General features: G+C 49.6%; 1 protein-coding gene across 1 annotated transcript in view; it reads right to left on the minus strand.

Annotated features, from left to right (window-relative positions):
• The window catches only part of LOC142575854 (telomerase-binding protein EST1A-like), a 98302-nt gene that overhangs the window by 29030 nt on the left and 52598 nt on the right, over window positions 1-16674 (minus strand). Inside the window, exon 15 of the mRNA XM_075685555.1 lies at window positions 14864-15019. Coding sequence (XP_075541670.1) covers window positions 14864-15019 — 156 coding nt within the window. The remainder of the gene's footprint in view (window positions 1-14863; window positions 15020-16674) is intronic.

The raw sequence follows: 16674 nt of genomic DNA on the forward strand, positions 1-16674 counted from the left end.
GAAATGATAGCGTGAAACTGTTTTCAATGCCTATGGTGTTCTCGACGCTCAGGCGCTTCTCGTGCAAGTGAAGCGTGAATCTGTTTCTTCAAATCTGTCGAATCGCGCGAATTGTGTACTCGACGCACAATTATTTAAGGCAAAACTAGCCAGCTTGAAAGACTTCGGCCACTTGCTACCAAATTAAAACGGCAAGCTGGGCGAGTTGGTGCTTGAACATGTTCCTAGGGGTGGGCAGCGCAACCCAGACGAATGCCTCGTATTGTATACTTCGTCTTTCGTTCGGGTTGCGCTGCCCACCCCTAGGAACATGACTTGCTACCAGTCTACACAAGCCTACATTCTGCCTCTACAGGCACAAAGGGTGGACGTTGCAGAACAGGACACACAGCTACGGCCCTGCACGCGGGTTATCGCGTTACAACAGGTTGCGCGTCGAAGCATTCCGCAGTCCGGCAGCTAACATCGCGCTCTGTATCGCGCTGTCCGGGACACGATCAAACACCGGGAGACGGCGCCGAGCCGCCGAGATCACAGATACACGGCGCGTAGCCGAGTGCGTTGGCCTCGTGAGACGGCCGGGTCGACTCCCCCCCCCCACCCCCGTTCCGCTTCCCCCCGCGGGCCGCACTCGATAGCGTCCGCAGAGCCGGCCGGCAACGCAAGGTCACACCCGCTGACATATTTAGCATATAAGCCCAATGTACACACGCGCGCTTATTTTTCGTTATGATTACTGTCCGAAGCGATATGATTAATGGATGCAGGGATCACGACAGACAAGCGCAGCTGCGTGCGTCCGACCATTAAGTCGGCGCGCGCACACCCCTGCTGCTGGTCACACCGAACATGCCAGCTCGCTCGCTCGCGCGGGCCTGGACGGCAAAACGAACCCGAAGTCGATACATTCGCTTCTCTCTTCTTTCCTTTTTTTCTTTGTCAAATAACTTCTCGGGCAACATAACAATCTCGATGCTTCGTGTTTACTCTTCTTGTCCTAGACCGTCAAAGACGCTCGCTGTCCCTTTCCCTGCGCGGCTTACCGCTGCGCAAGTGTACAAAATTGATACAGGCAATAATAAGAGGAAAGGCACCCGCGCACAGTTAGGGCAGCACACCGTCTAGCCGAGACATATTTGTCACGAGCCCAGTGGGACATAGGCGCCCGAGCGGGGCTCCGGAAAAAAAAAAAAAAAAAAAAAAAAAAAAAAAACACTCGCAGCCTCGGCTAACCACGCCGCCGCGTACAGCCGCTTTTTCGGGGACCGGGCACGGACAGCATGCGAAAAAGATGCGAAAGCCGCCGTTCGGAACCGGGGGAGCCACAAGGAGCGAATCCCCGCTCAGCTAGTGGTTACAGCGGCGGCGGCGGCGCCTGGGTTGGGAGGGCGAGTGATTGAGAGAGAGCGAGTGAGGGATGCGGAGCCGACACGATTCTGATTTACGGTTGTTGACACAGGTTGTGACGCAGGTGCGGCCACCGCGACGACGTGAACGCGGTCATGCTCCCTCTTTCGAATGCCTTCCCTCCGTGCGCGCGCGGGAGCACACACGCGGAGATTGGCGGGAACATTAGAAAAAGAAAATAACAAGGAAAAGCAAAACGAGCTGCTTTGCGTTTCCTCATGCTTGTGGTGGCGTACGGCGATTCAAGAGACGAGAACGTGGGATGGAAGCTGCACGCACTACCGACACACGTATAACAAGGGTACCAACAAAAGCGAAAGCGCCAACCTCTATATCTCCGTTCCTGCAAAAGAATGGTCCCGAAAGAATGGCTAATAAATAAATGAGCTCATTACTGAAAATGCACAACAGAATGGTGCGGTATATAGCATGCAAAGAGAGCGCACAGTTTCTAAGCAAAGTGCAGGGCACAAGCGGGAGACTACGAATAGTTTCGGCTTGACCGTATACGCGTATCACCAGGGTCCTTCAACACTTTTCATGGCGACATCTTGCGGCGAGGAACTTTAATCAAAGGGGAAACGGTGCCGTTACAGCAGTGGCCTGTCATACCATATTCCGCTTAACTAAACTTGTAAAGCGTCAGTATCGACATGATCGTTAACAATCAGTCCTTTAATTTTGTTCGGCGAGAACGCACACTTAACACAAAAAACGTTTCAAACGCCTTGCAGTTGGACAAAGTGTCACAATATGTCACTGCCAGCGTTGCGATTGCCGACAAAGGCTTCGGTAATCCGGTTTTCAGTAAACGGTAATACTTTTACGAACAAGCTAGAACAATGGGAGACACGCGGCGTCGGAGCACCAACCTACGCTTCCTATGACTAACCGATGCCTGTCCATTTTGTTTTGACTGCATAGTCATTACGCTGTGACTCCAGTGGTTCAGCATCCGTGGTATGTTGCACGTGCCCCGCCTCGGTGTCCATATACGGTCAAATCCGTATATAGGGATGGCACTATCAGATAAAATCATCTAATAGATGTGGCAGCCGTTTGGACACGGTTCGCACACATTCCATCGACAATCCCGCCTGAACGGAGTAACATGTCAAGGAATACAACAAACCTGCAGCGGTCTAACACCAAACATGAACAGGGGTTGATAACTATAATGCGTCCTTATCACATACGCCTCCATTCACCTCCCTTATTTCTGTAAAATACGGCTAAGCCGATGCGTAGCGAGATAATGAATACGTCAAAGAAAGAAAGAGAGAGGGCAACCCCACATATTCCTTTATCACTTCAAGGCACAGTGGGAAAACACACACACACACGCACACAACTAAAGCGGGTCCATCAGCATAACGGTTCTCGAATTCTCGAGCGTTCACAACATACACTTTTCGCCTCTAGCACTTAGGCGCGTAATCTTCCCCGGCCGTCCGTCTGGCTGTGTGATCTTTACTTGTCCTGCAAGCCGACACAAGACGCAGCTCACACGATGCTTCCGCGCCACCTTCAGTGCCGTGTAATCGATCACGACGGTGAAACTGCGGCAATTTACACCGGGACAACCCGAACGCATGGTCCCCGCCACCTCCCCCGGTTGCTTCAGTCATCTCTAAAAAACAAAATAATGAGGCGACACAGTAGCCAAGCTATTTGGGGAGAAAGCACTTAAACGACCTTCAAGAACGACCTTTCGACGGTGCTTCGCGCTTTGCAGCAGGTGCTGTCCGCAAGCTGCAGTTTCTTTCCTCAAAAACGGCGCGCGGTCGTGCCGTATAAGGGGGGGGGAGGGGGACCTTACGCGAGCAAGAACATACGTGTCATCATACGCACGCAACAACGCACGGGGTGGGGTGTGCGCGAAAGCGAAAGCACTTGGGAGTGAGCGCATACCGCCCTCAACCGTCACCGTTCTACGCTATACACTTTCTCCCGCACCGGGAAGCGAAATTACTTCTCCAACTCCCGCTTCACGGGAAATGAGAGAGAGAGAGAGAGAGAGAGAGAGAGAGAGAGAGAGAGAGAGAGATGCCGGATAAGGAACTTCTTTCGGCGCCTTAAGCAGGGAGGAACTACATACAGTAAGCACGCGGTAGAAATCGGCAGCGTTGCAGCGGAAGACAGCATAATCCTCGACCGCATCGCAATTTCGCTATTACACACACCCAAGCCGTCCAGAGCCTCGACAGCAAGCGGCAACAGAATGGTCCACGCGCTGGGTCGCCTAATTCGCTTGCGGAATGAAAAATGGATCGCGCATCGGTAGCGGACGCTGCAACAGAAGCGGGACCACGCGCCCGGTTTCCTTCCATAATCTTTCTGCGCTTCCACACGTTCTTCTCCGCTCAGGAAAAAAAAAAAGGAAAATAAAAATAAGGTAGAAGGTGGATGGCGTCCAGTAATCATAAGATAAAAAGAATGAACGCTGCCGCCAATTTAACCCAAGTGCTCGAATTTCGACGAGTGTGCACCCGCAATGCAATCAGCCAAGCGCGCCTTCTTTCTTTCATTTATTCCCGGGCCGTACAATTGCTGTATGTGGATGGCAGTGTGGCGAGAGAAGAAAGCAAAAGATGAGAGGAAATAATAATAATAATAATAAAAAAACAATTGCACCCAAAAAATAACCGAGATGGAATGCGTAACCCGCACCAGGCAGCGCTGGGAGCACGGTCCCCACCAAAACCCCTCAAGATGGACAGGCTTTAGGTCCCCCAGAGTCTCCCGCTCCCTTATGCTACTCCCCCCCACCTCACTGCACGCTCTCCCCTCCTTTCTAGGTTCCCCCGTCACGTATAACCTCGGCAACACTGCACCGCCCATGAGACGAATGATCTTCCGCCTCGAAGAATTGATGCGCACAGTTCGCTGAAACAAGGGGGAGGGGGGGAGGGGCAATGAATGACCGCTCGCAGCGAACACAACAGGAAGGGAGGGCGACTGGGCGCAGGCGTTTACGAAAAACACCGCAATCGTTGCTTCAAAAGCAAGCAGGAACGCCAACAACCAAGACTCAAACGAGCGCAGACACGAGAGTAGGGCACCACATCTACCACTGCACATGGGCGCTGCCGAGGCGCTCGCACCTGTGGCCGCCCGTCCGGCCCCGTCTTCGCGCCCTCGACGGACGGACGTGCAAAGTGCCGGTCGCAGCCATTATACTCCTCAACGCGTCTCTCGGCGCAACGGGCGCGCACACCAAGACAGAGACGTTACGGGCCAGCGGGAGATGAACCATTCGTCATCGCTACGTTGCGCAGCCCAGGCGGCGGCGCCAGCGACAGACGGGGGTGCGACGGCTACCGTGATCGCCGGGCGCGCTTGTAAACACATACCCATTATATACGACGCCCTCGCGCGTTTCGCGAGTACGTCAGTCAGTCAGTCTGCCTGTCGGCCACGAGCGAGACCGGAAACGGCGCCACGCCGGATCATCGTGCCGGGTCAAGCGGCGAGTTGTAGCTTCGCCAGTCCTTTCCCATCCGCCAACGGACAGCATGCACTTGCGCTAGGATACCAACTTGACGAAAAAAAAAAAAATAAAGAAGGAAAGGAAACACAGACGTTTGAATGATGAGTAGGAGACTAGCCACGTCGCTCGCGGTGATTGATATATCCCGATCGGAATTTATAGTTAGGCACGCGCGCGATAGATGCATCTCTAGGGGGGCATACCGGAGGGAACTCAGGATGAAAGGCAACGCGGGGGAAGGCCGCACATACACAGAATCAGCGGGTCACGCACAAACGCGCACCATTCCGCGAACAATGCGGGGGAGCCTATGGCTGGCAACCGGCCTGCTCCAACGTGCTCCAGGACCGCGCATTACCGCATATGGCATGAGTTCCGCGCTTGCCACGGACGTCTCGACAGCTATATTTCTGTGACTGAAAGCAGGAGCGCCCCGCGATTTGCCAAAGAAGAAGAAGAAAGAAGATCGAGGGGAGGGCGGTGCACTGACGAAAAACACGCAATACTAAAGGGATGCCCAAGAAGATCAAGAGGTAATAGGAACGCGGAGGGTGAGAGCGTGCCCACAGTGCGCGCGTGGGAGCGGTTTGTTCGAGCGCCGGGGCGGCCGGCGTCGACCCGCGATAGAGAGGCGCGTCCCGCGATACACGCAGACAAGCCCAGATAGAGTCGTCCGGCCGCCTCACGTAACGCCGCGGCCGGCACGCAGCGGGCCTGCGCTGACCCCGAGGAGGACGAGCCGCAGTACAACATCGGGCGCCTATATAGATATTATACTGAATGATCTCACGGAGGCCTCTCGTTCCCGAGCACCGTAAAGCGAGCGGTTTTATAGACCGCCCCGTTTGCTTGCTTTGTTTCACGCGCGAAATACCTCGGAAGCTCGGCACTGCCCCGCACATACATGTAGTACAGCGCTAAGATTGGCGAAGCCAATCGACGAGCATGCGCGAGCAACAATGGATGAAACGAGGCAGACGAAGGCGAGACGGGCTAGGGAAGCCTTCTTTTTTTTTTTCCTTACCAACCGACATCTCGGCGAGGTTGCGGGCAATAAATTCGATACGCACGCAGCCTGCAGCGTGTGTGCGAGCGGACATGCATACAACCAAAGTAGTGGACACACACACACACACGGGCGATCGGCCTGCGAAAAAGAAAAAGCGCGCGCCGGTGACCTTGCTCGCTGCTCGTTTGCTCTCCCCGCATTTCCGTGTACGGAAAATCGGAAGACGAACCGGCGCGCATGCTAGACGGAGCGCGCGCAAGGTGGCGCACACGAAAAGGGAGGCGCGGCCGGGATGCGTTCCTCTCCGATCGGAGGGCAAGGACGTCCGCGCAGACAGACGGTTTGCAAAGGCCGTTATTCCGTGGTCGAGAGATCGGCGGCCGTTACGTCACCCGGCGGCTGGTTCCAGGAGGAGGTTGGCACGCACACGCTCCAGTTATATGTATAATACACGGGGCTCGCTCTGCACTACTACCTCGACGTCGTCTCGCGCTCTCTCTATTTGCGAGCGCAGCGCCGTTTCGTTTGGGAAAGACCTGACCCACGAAAGCAGCGCTCTCGCTCTTCGCGTGGCGAACAAACACGCGTTGTCGCACGGACCGGGTCGACCAAGGAGTCCGCTAATGATATCGCCAAGGAGCCGCCGGGGAACGTCTCCCGAAGCGCGCCCTGTCCGGTCGTACACTCCCGCGAGGAGACACGAGAACGGAAGGCTACGGGCCACACCTTTACGAGGACCTCGCCTAAACGTGCCTTGGCAGTGGCGCAGGGTCATAACGGTTGGCGATTAACGCTTTCACGTGACTGTGGGCCGTGAGAGAGTAGGAGACACATCGGTGACACGCGACCTAAACGAGCGACAACGCATGCGAGTCGGGCCATCGGTGGGGGATTAATTCGCGGACTGACCGCGGTGCGGCCCCAGGCAAGGTCGGTGACACGATGACGACCGAAGAAGAGGGTTCGGCCGTGGAAAGCCAAATTAGTGGTCTTTGCGCGCAAACACGCTTCGGCCATGTATTTCTGAATGGCACGGTTATTGGTCAATGCAAGTGAACCTCAACATTCTCAGAGAAAGGTTGATGCGTAAGCAAACTTCTATGGGTCTCTCTCTCCGCCCCCTCCCCTCCAAAAGAAAAATCAATATCTTGTTGGCAAAGCACACAACTCTTCATTTTGTTAGTTAAATGAAGGTCTGGTATCTCTAAATCCTAGGGGAAAAGACGCAAGCCTCGCAGCACCCTAAATAATTTAATAGCTTTACTACATGCAATTTCGGTTTCGTTCCCCAGGAGGTTTCTGTGTTGTGATGCCGCCACGCAGAAGGTGGTCTCGTGGAAGCATGGTATAGCGACGTTTCTGCACTCCCTCCGGCTGCCTCATATGCTGGTACTCACTGTGATGCCCGATGCATAGCAGACGACCGAGCGAGCCAGAGCGAGTGCCAAAACGTCGCGATACCTTGCTACTTCGTGACGTGACCACCTTCTGCCTCGCGTCATCACAACACAGACACCTCCTGGGGAACAAAACCAAAACTGCCTGTAGTAAAGCTATTAAATTACTTAGGGAGCTGCGAGGCTTGCCAGTATTTTTTACGGGGTTCAGAAGACTAGGACCTTCACTTAACGCAAGAAAGAAAGAAAATCCACAGTATCGGCTGAAATGCTAAGCATCGATTGCGACAGCAAATTAGTAGACAGTTATACAAAGTAAGGTTAGTAGCTTTACCGACCGTATAAACTTGTAAACATTCGCTTGCTAACGAAATCAGCAAGCACGGTGTGACGCGCGCACAAGCAAAGGTGAACACATATCACTCGATGACCACTGGAACTCGCTGTCAGAACGCTGGAGTGGGAAAGCGCGACAGCAGCAGCGAGCAAATTGACCTTCGCGCTGTCCCTCGCTTCAACGCGTATTACGGGCTAAAACACAGCCCACACGAAGCTATCAGCACTCAGTACACTTCCCCATCGCAGATCACTTTCAACATAGAGGTCGCGCCATAGGCAGCAGCCACCGGAGTAAAACGCGACCCCCCTCACTCCCTCCCCTTCCTTCCGGTACTTTGCGCGTGGCGGAACATGACGCGCTTCCTCCTCGCTTTCTTCCCTTGCGCGCGCGAGATTGGGCAGCCATCGTCGGCTCACCCTCGCACACTTTCACTCGCACATACGGGGGCTTATAATTGCTATTGCAATAAAGAAAAAAGGCAGGAGAGATAGAAAAGAAATGAAGAGCTGTAAACGTCATGTGCGCTCTACTTTCAAGAGTTTAGCACAGCCTTCACGCACCAAATTGCAGGCACAGCCTCCTTTATCTTCGCAATGCCTGCTCAGCCACTCCTAACTGTAGCAGTGCCATTTTCCGAGTCATTCTAACCCTGTCACACCGTGCACTGTTGTCAATCCTTTGCTTCAGCATCAGAAACGGCAACATGCACTATAAATAAATCGACGTTGCCCTAACTGTGCTCCATGAACCGTGACCACCATCTGGGAAAATTGTTCCATTGTTCCCTCTATAACCACCAGGTTCTAAGCTTGATTAGTAGACCGGCTTCAAGAAAACACAGGAGGTTATTTATTCTTCAGGTAACACATACCGTTTGCTTGTTACATACCTCAACAGCAAAATACAGTCCCTTTTCTTGCGAGATGTAGTCTCACTATTTCACTCACGGTTGTAGTCGACTCCAAAAGCTTACCTACCATGGAATTCGAGGAAAAGTCGAATACTTCAGTAACCCAGACACGCAGCCTCATATTCGGGTTTTTTGAACATGTGCTGGTATACGTGAACAGCATAGTATTTCACAGTTTTACTGGCTGTGGGGATAAAGTGCTCAGAAATTAAACTTTTTCTCAAAACACACACACCACAAATTTTTTATGACAATTGTTCATTCCCCATCACAAGTATACAACTAACAGCTGTGCTAACAGTCTTGCAAGGCGACTATAGCATGGCTTATCGGACCTAAGCATTTGAAGTGCCATTGCGTACATGGATGGCAGCTGAAGCAAATGCGTATGCTATGGCATTTGTACTTGTACGTCAAAATAGGCCACACCTGGTCACAAGCTACAGGTTCATGTACAGGATCAGCCAGCCATGAATCATATTACTTAACAACTTCTAACCTGTGGGATGCATGCACTACCTCTTAGATAATAGTATGTAGGCCAGCATGTCGCAAGACATGATAAAGCTGATATGCTGATATGACTTGCAGGCCTATGAGCTAGAAGTCCATTCCAATCACCTTGCAAGTTTTAGACTATTCCCCATTAGTTCCATTTACATGCACACTGAGTTTGGCACAACCTACACAAAACAAAGCTAGCGCTAAGTTTTTAGTGAGTGCAAGGAATGCCATTAACTTGTGTTCTAAACACGCAATTATGTGTAATGAATGGCGATGTGTAAGTGGTGAAATGCTGCACCAGCTTCACAATTTACAAACAGTGACGCACAACCATTGCTGAAATTGCCAGGAGATTGAATGGGCTTTAAAGGGCCCCTCACTAGGTCTGGCCATTTTGAGCTGACAAGCCCCGTACATACAAGGCACGCAAACGACCACGTCTGCTACGTAATGCATCACTACGCACCGCGGAAGGAGCTGAAATTTCAAACTGATTGCCATTTTCCCTTCTGCTCGCGGTCACTGCCCTCCCACGGAGAGTCGATGAAGTGCGCTTACATACATGGCAGTACTGTGATGCCACTCACAGTGGCACGCGATTTCACTAATTATTCAAGCCAAATTTGTTATTTATGTAATCTGTTGCTTCAATAGACGAACTAAAGTTTACTGAAGTAATATAACACACAAACTGAATGTCTGCGTGTTCTTGTTTTACTTCGCCTCACAGCAAGAGAAATGTACTTTTGTTTTGTCAGCACTGACTTATACTGCGTCAGGTGTTCTAGTGCACAGCGGGCAAAATCGTGTGCTGCGCGAAACGAGACAAATGCAACAGCTTGCATCCAACGCCGTCAGTGGAAGTGCGCTGCGCAGAAATAAAATGAGGGCAAAAGAAAAAAAGAAGGCATATGCGTCTTGTGACCCTCAAGCACCGGTATGGGGGAACGCAGGGAAGGAATTTTGCTTGTGGAGGCTAGACGGTGAAGTGGAAAGAGCGTATTTCTTGGCAGTGGCCACCATCTACTATAATCATGGGTTTGCAGCACTGAAATACCATTAAACCTCGAAATAACTAAGTCGATAAAATCAGCAATTTGCTTTGTTATTCGAAATATTGTTGTATTGAAATTCGAACTTTTATGCAAATAAGCACAGACGCTGGCCGATCTTTCTTGCATGGAAAGGGGCCGCAGCGTTTTCCGAATTATAGGGCAATCGAAGAAAGCGAATTTGAATGAGAAAACAATTCATTTTGATAAATTTGTGAGTCGGCGATGAATGATACGCTTTCATTCCATGCACATCGACGATATCTTCACATCGGCGGTACGATTTAAGCGAAGCCAGCCATGCTTTCGCGTGCACACCGCCCCTGCGGCTAATAGCGTCACCCGCACTGGGTCGACGCTATCAGGAAAAGCGCTGACAGTGGGGAGCGAATACTTCGTCTGCCTCTTGCTCCAACGGGTCACCGAAACTAGAGATTACGCAACCTCCAATACTAAACACGCGGGAAGACAGCTACCACGCGGACTCGGCAAGCCCACGCTTTGCACACGCAGCAGATTACCTCCACAGGGTGCGCGGCTGTGTTTGCGCGCAGCCGCGCTTACAGCTATGCGCAGCCACGGCCGAGACAGACACGCGTCAGAAATCGAGACTGGCGCCAACTTACACCACACCTCCCCAACTCCGCCCCCTCGCACGCACTTGATCATGTTACGGCACGCGCTCCCCTCCGTTTCCGTTTGCTTGCGTGGGAAGCGGCACTTGTGAAGCCACCATCTTGTCTCACCCTTGCACACTTTCACTAGCACATAAAGCGTACAGTGCGTGTGGCACGATGGGATCTTGTCACACTTGGACTTTACACGGAACATGATTGGGCTCCACTTCCGCGGTCGCTCTTATCGCACATCGCGCGATTTGAGAGGTGCATTTGCAAGTAGCCTCTTGTAGTCCAACCATTTGACCATCTGCGTTTGCGGACGTTTCCATTTATTGTCTCGGCATTCCTTTGCGGGGCCAGTGAAATTTCGTTATATTGAAATCGCATACACACACACTTCGTTATAATGAGGTTACAGATACATGGTGTTCAATAGACAAGGGGTTATGAAAAGTTAGGCACTTCGTTATATCAAGAATTTCATTCTATTGACGTTCGTTATATCGAGGCCTAACTGTATTTCTATCTCGGCTATTAATGAACCAATTTGAAAAATTCTTGTGGCAGAACGCTCCCTAGAGGGCACATAACTTTCAACGTATGATCAAAATTTGCTATGTGGTCTGGTGAGGGGACCTTTAAAGGGACACTAAAGGCAAATATTAGGTCAAGCTAAAGAGATAGATTAGTGCTCGACACTCTCTAAGGCATCAATATTATCGCAAACAGAGCCTTATTAATCGAGAAACTGAGATAAATGCAGGACATGTTTAGAGACTCCCCTGGGACATTCAAGCACTTGCCCGATGACAAAAGCACTCCTCATTTAAATTCTGCCACTAGTACTCAGCCAATCAATGCAAAAAAACATCCTTGTATTATAAGACGAAATAAACTGTTACTTGTCCAGTTCTATTTCATTTTTAGAAAAAATAACTCGTCTAAGTTACCCTTGACAATGACATAGGCGGTCGAGAGATTTTGTTTTTGCTCGACTCTGCGCCGCCCACGCTTTCGCGTTTCAGTAGTTTTGTTATTGCATTAGTGCTGCGCTGGTTTTGCTGGCTCACATATTCACACAAAATGCAAGTAGCCAAGAATTCTACTTCCATGTGATGTCGCAAGATGCCGGGACCATCTACGCCACTTGACCAAAAAACAGCTGCAGCAGTGAATCCACCGTCCACAGTCTTGGCTCAGTACTGCCATCTGTTGGATGCCGTTTCACTCACTGACGGCAGCAAAGGGTGGGGATGGCATATGCAATGTCACCACTCCCCTGGCTGGGTGGCGGGAGATTTCAATTTCGAAAAAGGTATTCGGACCCTACAGATGGAATTTACTCGCAGACAAAGTCTTTTCCTTGCACGAAAACAAGCGTTGCGAGGTTTCTGCAATGGTATTTAAACAGTCCATGTCGACTTAGTACTGTATTTACTCGCATATTGATCATACTTATCTGTAAAAAAAAATGATGCAAATTCAAGCGTGCGATCATTACGTGGGTTAATTTCCCACGAAAAGAAACATTTTCTTTTTCCACGCCGCATTTTCTGCGGGATGACAAGCAGGCGGCTGCCGCTGTCAGTGCGGGACACCACAACAAGAATGGCGGCCGGCGGAGCAAGCTGAACACGTCGAACGCGATTATTTTTCTTCTCGTGAGTATGTTACGCGCATTGAAACAGTTTCTTCTGTATCAGTAATGAATAATATCATTAATATCAGCAAGTATGCGACACTAATGTAGCCATGTCCTCTTTGAGGGGACAGAAACGCATGGCGGGCATGCTGAGGAAACTGCAGCATTTGTCTTCACTGTTATCCTAATATGGCATGTTTCCGCTAAGGGTGGGCAAATATCTTAGCTGCGTTACAAGCGTCGGCGTATGAATAGGGTACACTTCTGACGTATCAGTGTAAACGTGGCCACTATCGTTGCCGCTCCCGATTTGTTGCGTGCCCACGAGTGTAGACATGAAGAATCGAAAGGCTCCATTTATGTTGTTGTTGACCAAAACCATAGTAAAGCCTACAAGTAGTAAAACCGAGGCAAGTTTGGTTGTAGCATTTTTCTTTCATGGAGTGCGGAAAGTGATGAAAGGAATGAATGGGGCATCTGCTTAAGAATGTTGGGCGCGTGCAGACCGCTTGGTATGTCTTCAAGAGTCGTTCGCGTAGCGTTCGACAGATGGTAAGCGCGATCATCATTAGTTAGACTTGGCACATGACACATCGCTGTGACAAGTTCAGGGTGCGATCATTACATGGGAAAGAAAAAAAATTCAATTTTGACGACAAAATTCAGGGGTGCGATCAATATACGAGTGCGACTATTATGCGAGTAAATACGGTATTTGCCCTTAGAGTCCATATAAAAGGTGTTCGACTATGTGCATGTTTGCCATTATTGCACATTTATCCATGTCGTCTGAAGCCAAGTGTTTTGTACGGTGCATGGTTCGTGTTAATGCCTAACGTCTGTTCCAAAAGTGAGGTGCTGATTTCTGGATTCCTTTGTTACACGTATAGCATGTGAAATGTACTGCAGTAGAACCTTGTTCGTATGTTTCAGAAAGAAATACAAGAAAGAATGTACTAACTGGGAAAACGCACAATCCAATGGCAAACTGAACGTTAGACAATAGCTAAACAATGCTAAGCACTTCGAGAATTGTTGCAGCACGAGATGCAAATGCACACCGATCTTGTGAGGCCCAAGCAACACAAGACTTGCATTGTCGTGTTTGCGGCTTCATCAAGCTTACGTTCGTGCTCCTCGAATCTTGCCTGGGTCAGCAGCTGCTTCGGTCAGAGCATTTTGGTGGTAAGTTTCGGCATGCCCACTTGGCGAGAATCATTGAGGCTTGATCAAGCTCATGGGGCTCAAGCCACCCGAGATGTTCGTTATCTTTTAAAAATGGCGATGGGAAACCGAAACAAAATCGAGCTAGTAGGCAACACTGGAATACGATGCCACGATGCTGCCACAACAAAACATAATGCTCACTTCATGCTGCCTGCAGTAGGAAACAGTGTGCGTTTTGGTTATTGCCTATTAAAAGCGTGCAGTACGCTTCCTATGCAACACGCACTGTCCAACAGATCGGTGAAGGTTATTATCGCAATGGGTTGGCTGCGAGAGCTATGAATGGCAATGTGCGATGACCCACGAAGACAATCGCTGGTACCACAATAGCAAACCGAATGCGTGGCGACATTTTTATGTGACGCAAGTGGAAAAGCACTGTGGGTAAGCTGCCACAGCAGCTGCCTACCCCTCTCGATTGCGCGAATGCCTTGCATCTTTTGTTGTTTACATAATGTGTCAAACACTCACAGTTAAGCGATGTAATGAGCGTTGGTGCTGAAAGATTGTGTTTTCCGGGAATGAATAAACTGGTAAAAAAAAAAAAGAACGTAACTGTACTGGATCATTTTTTGTAGTCTTGATCGTGAATGTTGTTGGCACTGGGAAATCGTACAAAACATGATCATATCAATGAGGTTATACTGTATTTTATTGTTATAATGAAACTGAAAATGCAAGATACGAGTCAATATGGGTTATCGTGAAGCAAATATCTGTTCACTTGGCAGCTAAATAGTCAGCAGAAGAAATTTGAAATGGCACATTCTAAATGGGCACTTGCATTTGGGCCAACAGTATGGCTTGGCTGGCCTGTAGCTGGCAAGCCAACGTGTCAATCCTGTCTGACCGTATCAATTGCATTTGTAATTTAGGGCTGTTCTCATGGCACAGCTGGCAAGCCACTGACAGGTCGTTAAAATCCACAGGAGACCTTTGCTCGTCTGTCAGAGGCACCATATATGCTTGCATTTTATCCACATAAACCTGACTGCAAGGCTTTCTTTTTTTTTTTTGTCATATGCTTACAGAGAATATGGGATATGATGAAAGAATTTCATATTGGCTGTTCGTGTCATTTCATATTCAGTTTCACATGTTCTGTCATATTGGCATATTAAATTTATATAAAACTCCAGTTTTGGTATTTCTGTATGTTCTATGCCTGCGAATAAAGAATTGAAATAAAGAATATAAGCTTTCCCTGTAAAACTACTAATTCACTGCAACCAAGTGCAAATGCCAGAAAGACGCCTCTGACTCACTTGTACGCAGGCGTGCTGGCGTTCATGCTGCTCTTTCGCCTTGCGTAACTGCTCCTTTTTGGTCCACAACCTCTGGATCTCGTTCTCTTCCTCCCCGGACTTGAGCGGTGCCTCCTGGTCGTCCAGAGAGTCGCCCAGTTCCAGCTCGTCGTCAGACTGCAACCATGCCAAGATTGCACTTGTCGAGCCAGCATTTGCCACTCCCCCACATCCCTACACAACAAGTGTGAGACATTAGCCACCCACAACTGGCCGCTTATGTCACGGTGAACAAAGGCTTCCTTAGGCAACATTTTGCATTCCCAGAAAGGGTCTCTGAAATGACCACATGAACAGCTCCTACATAACAGTGATGGCCAGGAGCATGGAACAAGCACACTGAGATGCTCCCAGGAGAACGCCTAATTTATTCAGTCTCCTCTATAGACACTGCCAGCAAACTCACCAAGGAACAGGGGGTGGGGGTGGGGGGCTGCAGTTGAACACCTCGAAATTGCACAAAAGGTTATGAGGGACATCGTAGTGGTGGTCACAGAGTAATATTGCGCACTAGGGGTTCTTTAATGTAGACAAAAAACGAAAAGTACACGAGTGCTTAGGCCTTTCGCCCTCATAGCAATTTTGCCACAAATTGAACCCATGACCTTGTGCTGGGCAGTCAGTAGAAGGCTGTGGCCATTGAGTCACCTTGGTGAGTAATAACAAAAAGAGGGAGACGTAGTGGTGGAACAGCAATTTAACCTTTCGGCGCAGACGAAAAATTGGCAATTTTGCCCAATGAGAAATGCCCTGTCAGCAATACCAAAGTTCAACTGCATGCTTAAACTCCTCAGATGCTGCTCTAATTATATGCAAGTGCGACTATATGAGGATGCGCCAAACTCTGGGCACCCTTGAAAGCATTAACATGCCATGAGGGGCCTGTAATTGCATTGCACAAGCACCACCATGCTGCCCATGAAGAGTCTTGCCAGTGAAATTATATGCCTTTCAGATTGTGAGCACTAAAATGGTTTGCACTTTTTAACAGACCGAGATGACTTAAGATAAAACGTATGCCCTGTAAGATAAAAGGTACGCGCTGTGAATGAAATGTCTAATTACTTTTGTTTTCACACTGCAACTGTAAAACATTCTGAGGAATAATTCCGTCAAGAACACAATACTCTATCTGAGCAGCTTTGGCAGTTGAATATTATAGCACCGAGCTTGCATATACAGTCGACTCCCGTTAATACGAAGTTCACGGGGACCGCAAAAAACTTCGAATTAAACGAACTTCCAATTAAGCATAAAACACAAAAAAAAGCATTTTATTTGTGGCGAAACCCAGTATTTTCTCTAAGAAAAATAGTCGGTCATCTTGCTTTGCTTCTTCTTGCCGAATCGCGCTGCTGAAAGCAAGTTCTGCAGGCTGTAGATGTGGCGGAACGCTTCTTCCGCGTTACCTTCAGCGGCAAAGAAGCGCTCCGCAAGAGCAAGGCCCGTAGTTACATCGGCAGCCTTAGGTTGCTGCTCACCTTCAATGTCATCGTCGCTTTCCTGGGTCGCTTCCTGGGGCCGAATAATCTCTACAATTTCGCTATCCGTCAGCGCACCGCACGTTTCGACCGCCTTGTCTACGGCGACGTAATCTTCAAAATTGACGTCCCCGAGAGCATCACCAAAATCAGTGCCGTCAAGCTCGCTTGTTGACGCTTCCTCCGCTGAAATTTCAGAGGAATCCTCCGAAGAAGCTGCCACAAAACCGCAAGCCCTGAAGCAGTTTGCAATTGTTTTTTGCTTCACACGATCCCATGCTCGCGCCAACA

This window comes from Dermacentor variabilis, chromosome 3 (genome assembly GCF_050947875.1).
Source record: "Dermacentor variabilis isolate Ectoservices chromosome 3, ASM5094787v1, whole genome shotgun sequence".
Lineage (NCBI taxonomy): Eukaryota > Metazoa > Arthropoda > Arachnida > Ixodida > Ixodidae > Dermacentor > Dermacentor variabilis.